General features: G+C 36.7%; 1 protein-coding gene across 1 annotated transcript; it reads left to right on the top strand.

Annotated features, from left to right (window-relative positions):
• The first annotated feature begins 3,655 nt into the window (after positions 1 to 3,655).
• Positions 3,656 to 5,310, top strand: LOC114461090 (uncharacterized). The gene is made up of 2 exons (XM_028442930.1): positions 3,656 to 4,186; positions 4,587 to 5,310. Exons 1-2 carry the CDS (start codon positions 3,792 to 3,794, stop codon positions 5,308 to 5,310), a joined length of 1,119 nt encoding a protein of 372 aa, XP_028298731.1. The 5' UTR covers positions 3,656 to 3,791.
• The last annotated feature ends 3,989 nt before the right edge of the window (positions 5,311 to 9,299 follow it).

Genomic DNA, 9,299 nt, shown 5'->3' with positions numbered 1-9,299 from the left:
ACAGATATTGAAATTAACTCAACATATCGGGCCGAAAATATTAGCAGAGCTTATCCGCCTCCAGTTTGTCTTAATTCTAAACAATTTGCATTGACCATTAAAAATGCATCAATGTCTAATAGATTTCTCACTCAAATAGAATCGTGAGGAAATTGAGGACACTCAGCAGGATAACTCCTATCCATTGAAGGTCGTCAAAGTCGGTGACGTGTACAAGATCCACATTGATGGCCTTCAATGCATCACAGGTTTGGGAAATGTAGCCAAGGCCTCCTGCATTCTTGATGGCGTTATATATGCATTGGACTTGAAATACCCACCCAAGCTTCAGCACACATTTGAGACTTTTCAGAGATTACTGATTGGTCTTAGTCCTGTGAAGCCAACACCATCCGTGAGATACAATTCACTGTTAAAAAAGCTCTCTTAAAGTCTCCATGCTTACATTAGCATGTTGGAGAGCAGGCACCTTTATATTACTGCTGCTGTTAGTAGATAAAGCCAACCTTTTATGTGCCAGGGAGTAGCCAATGTTGGTCTTTGTTAACTTTTTTTTTGTTCTAAATGAAAATTTCCTAAGCAGATGTTCATGAGTGTGTCTAAAGGTTATTAGACCCGTTTACTGTTTATGAATTGTGGTGGGTGCGAGCGCAGCTTCAAGTCTAGAAAATACGACGTTGTATTGTTTACAGGGCAGCCAACACTTTCACACGTCATCACAGGTCAACATGGCCAATATACACGTGCCTTACCCTTGTTTGAAGATTAAAGCCTTTAGAATCCAGGTGGAACGGTTTCAAGACAAAATCTGCCTGAGTTTTTCATCACAGAGTCAGTTTGAGAAAGCAGGAAGACAGAAACAGACGTGCAGACGAGAACACATCACATAAAAAAGGACAAAAAAAAAAAAAAAAAAACGTTAATGAAAAGATGAAATTATGAAGAAGATGAGAATGTTTGACAAGGGAAGAAACGAGGTTTGATGTAAAATTATCTGTGTTCAAATCAGGGGACGGATCTGGATAAGCAAAATGCTTTTTTCCGTCGCCCTTTCCGGCATGCAAAAGGACAAAAAAAAAACAATGATGTGATTTTGCTCTGAATGTCAAAATGAATTTCTGTGACTGCAACCATGTTGGAAATGAACTGAATAAATAAATAAATAAAAATAAAACACATACATACACAGCCCGCTAAGCGCAAACTCCTTGGCTGCATCCAAGTTCAGAAAAATCTTATGTCTTAAAGACCACTTGACCAAACCTGGAGCAACACACACTGTGTGTGTTTCTGTCTTCAATAAATTTGCCTTGCCTTGCCTTGCCTTACACAACTTCTGGTTTAATCTCCACGCAGGAGATGCAAAGGTGGAATATGGGGGAGTGCAGAAGTACAATAAAGTTCCACAACGTGATGAATGCTTCCATTTCCTCCAGTTTCTTCAAGAGGTTTGTATTTATGTACAATTTAAATTGGTATAGACTAAGTGAGTGTGAGTGAACAACTTGAATTGGTGGTTTTAATAGTTTATGACATTTCAATTCTCTTTATTTCTTTCAGTTATGGAGAAATTCAGCTTTCAGTCTCAACTCTTCACAGAGGGTGGACTTATCCTGATCAACACTTCCATGCATAATGTATTGAAATAAAAAAAATAATGAAAATGCTGTTATTTACATTGACCAGCTCACATATGACAGATAAGCAATATTCTAATGAAAGTGAGAGCATGTACATTGTTCCACATTGTTACATGTTTTAGAAATTGTTTTCTAATTGTGATGCATGTTTTGAAATAAATGTATTTCAGAAAATCATTGCCTCTTAAATGTTTATTTCCCAATGAATTTCTAAAAGTTAAAAACAAAATGTATACCTTTTTTAGTATTATTTACAAATAACTCTTATGTAGTTAAAAGAAAAAAAACTCTTGAAGAGTTAATATTTAGACTCTAACACTGAGTTAGTGTTAAATTAATAACTCCAGACAGATTTAGTATCTGACACTTAATTAGAGTTAAGGTACCAACTCTCCAAAAAGAGTTAAATTAACACTCTCTGGTCTGGACCCATATAGACACTTTAAAAGTGTTGATATAAAATCTGACAGTGTTAATTTGGGCATGCTGGATTTGCTGTGTACAGATAGCTACAAAAGTGGCAATTACTATAGGGCTCTATAAAATCAGCGTTAACGGAATCAACCAATAAAAACGGTTAAACGGGGAAATGGACAAAATCGGCATGAAACGCCGTCACCGTGGGGCAAAGAATGTTTTTTATGGGGAAGTTTTTCTGGGGACCGCTTATTAGGTGCACCGCCCTCTCTCCTCCTGTCCTGGCTGCATTAAACTCTGCCTAAATCACCACAAACACTGTCTAAAAAGCAACGCAAATCATCACTGACTCCTAACTACAGAGCCTCCAGTGCACGTTAACTTTGCTGTGCCTGTGAAGCTCCGCCCATTTTTCGTGTAGCGCAGCGGCGCTCTGAAAATGTGATCAGCTTTAATCATCTTCACCTGCTCAGTGTTCGAACTGTTGTGCCAGGTTAACTAAGAATAACTCAGTCCGTGTTGTCTTTTGGTTCTTTTTATTCTAACCTTTTGTCCGTGTCTTGTAGGTAAACATTCACAGTCAGCAAGCTACCTCAAGTACAACAGTTTCAGTGGGAACTTCTGGTTTACAAAATAAAAGTCCATTGGAGCAACGCTATTAGAATGTTACATTCTAACAACTCATCAGAGCTACAGTAAAATGCATGTTAAAATAATGAATTAATAAACAATTAACTAATGAAAATCAAAGTTTACACTTAATTTATTTTTTTATTTATTTTTAATTCATTGTTTTGTTGTTTTCCTAAAAAAATGATTGGTTTTCTTTTGTTTTTTAACTTCAGTGTATTGCATGGTGTTACTTTCGCCCTGACTATGGGGGACAAAAGTAACAAAGTGCAACATCTAGTCAACGTCAAATTCCACATTACACAGAAAATAATTTAAATTAGGTTAATTTAAACTAAGTTGATCAGAACTTAATCATTAAACCTGATCAGATTCAGTAAATCATTGATCCCTGAGAGGAAATCAGGTGACATTAATGCTGTTCTCATACTTTGTACATGTTCATACATGTTCTCATCTTTATAAGACATATAAATAATTAAAAAATAGCGGCCATAATAACCCATGTCATTACAATTATATCTACCTTTTAATTGTATATACTTTATTTTTGACAAACATTTTTGTTTAATTATGAGTTTTTTTTAATTTATTAGTATTTATTTTGTTTTTACTTTGTTTGATATGTGAATTAAAACCAAAGTAAGGAGCCATCGTGAGACTGTTTTATATTTCATTTTCAGCCAATTTAAATTGAATAAAATAGTCTAAAAAAAAATAAAACATTGGACAATATTCAACCTATTCCTCAAATGCTAATAATAACCAATGAGGGATTAACAAAGAACCCCCCCAACACACACACACACACACACACACACACACGTGTGTAAAAAAACATAACACAGAACTCTGTTGTCATGACAACTGTTTACATCACTCCTTGCAACAGCCAATAGAAAAAGAGTTATCTCCTGCTTTCATGTTCTAAAGCTCTTTCATCTTCTCATAGAGCTCACAGTGTTCACTCGTGTTCCAATATAAGCAGTTCTTCAGCATCTTTTCTCCATTGATCACTATTTCTTTGACATTTCCTTGACTCATTTACTTTTGTTCATTATTATCTGTATATTTCCTTCTCTGAGTGTATTTTTCTGAGCATCGATGGAGCTTTTTCAAGAAGGCACCTATCGTCCCATCGGGGTGCTGTTCGACACTCCTGTTTATAGACAGATTTTTCAGAACTGTTGGCATATGCCCTCCTACAAAGTTCATGTAGCTATGGTGGCTGAACTCCTGAGGTTACAGAAGGAGAACCAACTTCTGTCTGAGGTGACTCCTGAAGACATGGCTCGACACCTCCATGTAATGAGCAAACGCAGTCTAAGGGTGCAGCTGCTGGACTTTCAGCTGCAGGAGTACGATAACGATGATGATGATGAGGTTAGGATGCTTCTCAGCATGGCGAGGGAGGTCAACGACAGCATGAGGATGAGGGATATTCAGCTGGATGCTCAAAGGCTGATCAGCGCTCCAGAGCTCATGCCTCCAAACTTTATGTGAGTTACATACAGAGGTGTAAAGAGTAGTGATATATCCTACTCAATTACAAGTACAAATGCATTTAATTGTTGTCTGGTCATTTCATTTTTTATAGTTTCACAATGTCCATTGATCATTTTAAATGAAAAATAATAATCATTTTCTCAGTAATGATTGGGTTTAAAAATGCAACGAATGACTTTATTTCTTGAAAAATGTACTGAAGTACATGTAAAATTACAGATTTAGAAATATATTGAAAGAAGCACAAGTACACATAAAATCAACTCAATTACAGTAACATTAGTACTTGTAATCCATTACTTTCACCTCTGGTTATATTTGACAGACATTTGCACTTTAAACAGCTGCTGCTTTGGGCTGTTTTGAAGCTAACTTTATGATTTCATTTCATAGATCAGCAAAGATGATGAAAGAGGCAAAGGCCATTGGGGAGGCGCTCACTGAGAGGCATCAGCAAACCTCCTGCTCTGAACATCTCCAGCAGCCCCGGGACGTGGTTTTGGACGTGGTTCCAAAGGTGCTTCAGGGCTTGTGGGTGCCTAAACCAAGGTTGTTCCTCACCATGCCTTCCATGAAGCTGGATAAGATGGCAGTTGGAGTCACCAAAGGGGTAGAAGATGGTGTTCTAGTTGCCCTAGGCTCCACCACACATGAAGTCAACATGTCCCGCTCAACCAGGGATGAGATGATCACCTCCATCATAAAGACACTTCATGAAGCCTACCCCAAAGACATCAGGAGGAAGATGCTGAACACATTTTCTCCACAGTTGATGCACCACGTTGCTGAAGTTACAGCTGAACAGATCACGGCTTTGTTTCAACCTCGGGGGAAACAAGAAGATACCATGTCCCTCCCTGAGGAGCCCACGACCCTCCATGAGAAGCCCAAGTCCCTCCATGTGGAGCCCACGTCACTCCCTGAGGAGCCCACGTCTCTAAATGAGGAGCCCACGTCACTACATGAGGAGGCCAAGTCTCTCCCTGAAGAGACCACGTCCCTCCATGAGCAGTCACCAGTGAAGGTGGAGGAATCTCGAAAGAAGAAAAAGAGTCGAATGAACCGATTCATCAGGTGGATGCAGAAGAGGATCTTCACCCGCATCCATCCTCAGTGACACAATCTGTTTTTCCAACAAATAATTAAACATTTGTTGAAAAATGTGGAAACATTAATGACTTTGTTACAACCTGATACAATCACTTTGTAACAATGTACCATTTATTGTGAAAAAAATAAAATAAAATGTGCAAAACAAAACAGATGAAGTGATTTGTTGATTTAAAACACACATGAATGATAACCAATAAGGGTTTTAACAAAGATTAATGTTTGATAATGATATTATAGACAAAGTAAAATGGATTATAAATGAGCTCAAAAATATTATTATTACTGGCTCACTAAAAATAATAATGCTACATACTTAATTACAATGGTAACTGAAGAGAAAAAAAGGAGAGAAGAGAACTGCATGAAGATAAGAAATTAAAGACAATAAAAATAACCAAAGGAGAGTTCACTCAGACACCCAAACCTCCTCCAAGCTCCAAATCTCCTCTTTGTCAGATATTGTAAGTTATCTGGATCAGTGATCCTGGTACCAGGATCATTCACACAATAATGGCTTGGAACAAATCTATATCCCACTAACTATCATACAGTAGGTCACAATCAGTGCTTTAAATTAACTTTTTAGATCACCAGCCAGCATGGCTAGTAGATTCTTAAAGTTATAAACCAACCACATTTTCCACCAGCCAAATTTTTTTCTAGAAAAAATAAACTTTATTATGAGCCACAGAATAGATTTAAGCCTTCAAGTTTTTAAACATAGTTTTTAATTTAGTTGATTGCAAAAATACACTAAAATAGTAAAAATATATACATTTATTTTAAAAACAATGTTTACTGTAAATATGTTTAGGATGCCTATCTTTCATAATAAACGTACATTCTTTACACTTCATCATTAATGTACACAGAGCCGAATTAACGCAAAGGCAAACTAGGCACGTGCCTAGGGCCCGATTCACGGGATGGGGCCCAGACAGAGGGACAAGACAAAAAAATAAATAAATAAATAAAAATAAAAATGTACAAATGTCCTATTTACAATTTATTTCAATATTTCTTAATTAACTAAAAATAGTCACGATGTTTATCTTAACCATAGACTGTTACATTACGTCACATTAACGCCAGTCAGTTAAATCAGAGGGGACGTCAGCAGCGAGGTCAGAGGTCAGAGCGGGACAACAAAGCTAGCAGGTAGGTCGTTTTTTGAGTAGGCTAACATTCAAGATGCTTTCAGGTGCGGCAAAACGTAAAAAGAAAAAAATTGAAGAGGAACAAAAGAAAAGACAGCGGGGGGCTTTACAGAAGTTTCTGTCGGGAAGCCGTCCGACAGGTGTGAACCTGCTGGAGTCAGCAGAGCCAGAGGCCGAGACAAGCCCGGAGACACGGCGGGAAATGCGGTGGAAGACGCAGTGGCGCCGTCAACATCAGCGCCGTCACAGACGGACAAAGTGATGGAAGAACAACAGCCAGCCAGATGTGCCAGAAGTGAGCCCAATATCGTTTTGAAGCAGGAGCCTGAATGCCTTTGCCCTGTTGGCAATTGAGAATGGATTTACAACTTCCCTGGATTTTGAAGACATTATCGAGGACTTCACCGCATCAAAACTCAGGAGAAAGCATCTGTAAATGTAAGTTTTACATTTAAAAATCTAAATCTGAATAAGTAAAGTGAATATTAAAATCAAATGTAAGATGCATATAAATTAAATGTATAATATAGGGCTATACTTTCTACTATAATAAAATGAAATATGAGAAACAACCCAAGTATATTCAAATCTCAAACAGCTGTCTTTCATCTTATGTATACATTTATTTTATTTCTCCACAAGATTGTGATGATGCCGTCCAGACGTATTTCTGCTGCGATGGATGGAGGCCTGCGATGCTGGAAAGCTGAAGAGTAGCCCAGAGTGGAGCGTGCTAAATGGTTTCCTTAGTAAGTGCTGCTGGTTTTATTTATTGTTATTTATTGTTGTACAGTTTCTAAATGGTCTTGATGAATGTGATGGGTTCATGTTTGTCTTCTTGTTCCTATTAAAAATCACAGGTGTGAATATGGGCTCCAGGAGAAGGGACAAGAATTTTTGCTCACCCAATTCAGGCTGGTTTCCCTTGGCTGTCTGAGCAGGTTAGTAAAGAAAAGTGAAAGAATGTGTTCCTGGTTCAAACATAAGGATCAAGTTATTTAATGATTGCTTATTTTTCTACAATGTCTCTGTGATTAAATCTTCTTTTAGAATGCAGTCGACTAAAGCACACCATCCATTGAAACATCCAAACCAGTGGAAAGAACTGCTGAACAGTCCAGACCAGCAGCTGAGCTGCTGAATGTTGAATACAAAATGGAAATGAGGTGATGCTTGTCCATGAAAATAAATATCTTTACTACTACAGCACACTTTCTCTTACTTCAAATTTTGTTGGTCTTTGTATATTTGACTACTTATTTAATTATTCAATTTAATCAACACATTTAATTAAGATTTTCTGCAAAATGCAATAGCTTCAACATTTATAAATGTTGTAAGCTATTGCATTTTGCAGAAAATCTTAATTAAATGTGTTGATTAAATGTAAACAGAGCAAATAAGATAAATCTTATTTGCTCTGTTTAGATAGTTTACTGACACCTATTGGTTATTTACTGGTACTACTGCCTTAACAATGACACTCCCAATGGATAAGATAAAGATAATTTAATAGCATTTAATAGAGCTGTGTAACGACGTATGAATAATGAATATCAAAAAATAGTCTGACAGACTGTTTAATATACAACACATGACTTATTTTGGCATACAAACAACCAACTTGTAACCAAAGACCAGGCTATGTAAAATGTGAATTAACGTTTATTAATAACTTTGGTAAGTTTCAGATTTCAATTCCTAAATAACATTGATGGAGGGGGGCCCAAAAAATACAGCCTGCCTAGTGTAGTCTATTTATTTAATCCGGCTCTGAATGTACATATGACTTTTTTGTACAAAACTTTCAACAACATGGTTAACATTATTAAATTGTAATTAACTTTAAGTCGTATGTCTTTAGATGCTCGTAATGGAAGACACGCCCATTTTTTTAGGTTTTAAATGTACATTGATGAATAGAAAATTAAAATAACGCATTTTTCGCTTTTTCATATAATTAATTTATTCCATAGAGTTGCTTCCTCTTATTACACATTTTGATATGACTTTATTGAACTATATCATTAAAGATGTTTCTGGGTATGTATAAGAAAAACTCTTTGGGGACTGGAATTATTCTATACAGATGCTAAAAGGTGTCATAATGTATATATTTGTATAGTACTTTAATTCAATAGGCATTACATATTTAGTTCCATAAAGGCTTTCATAATACATAATCATTAACCAACTTTCTAAATGCTCAGAAATGTCTTTTTTGTTGCATTTTTACTGTCATTGAGCGTGGGACGGAGGCGGTGCCGCTCTAACTTCAAAGAGAGTAGGTGAACTTCTGAGGCCAGTCGGCCTGTGCTTATACGCACATATACAATGTACATATGCATCACCTTAAGTGTGTGTTCACTCTGAGCAGTTAGACCTATGGTTTTAATATTAATAATTAAACCTAACATCGAGGCCGGCCTGTGAATGCACTCACGTGCACAGTGTACGTGTGTCCAAATTGATGGAAAAACACACACTCCTGTCATTTCTCTGTAAAGACTTAATCAGAAAGATATCATAGCTCTAAAGACACATATACAGCCATGAAAACTTTAGTACAAACGCCACACAAACACTCACTGTGTGCACGTTTGTGTGCGTGAGTATTGTGCGTGTTCAGCACCGCTGCTGTCCACTGAAAACATAAGCTTTAACATAATTACATTTTCCCGTCCTTTCTTCCATCAACATTCCAAACTAAAGTCCTGTAAGTATGATGTCTCACACTAAGCCAGGGGTTTTCAACGTTGGGGTAGCCTGAAATGTCTAGTAATAATAAATTAATATGATATTTTTCAATTTTAGATTTTTTTTTTTAAATAAAAAA

This window comes from Gouania willdenowi, unplaced genomic scaffold (assembly GCF_900634775.1).
Source record: "Gouania willdenowi unplaced genomic scaffold, fGouWil2.1 scaffold_93_arrow_ctg1, whole genome shotgun sequence".
Classification (NCBI taxonomy): domain Eukaryota; kingdom Metazoa; phylum Chordata; class Actinopteri; order Blenniiformes; family Gobiesocidae; genus Gouania; species Gouania willdenowi.
This window is presented reverse-complemented; position numbering and strand designations above follow the sequence as displayed.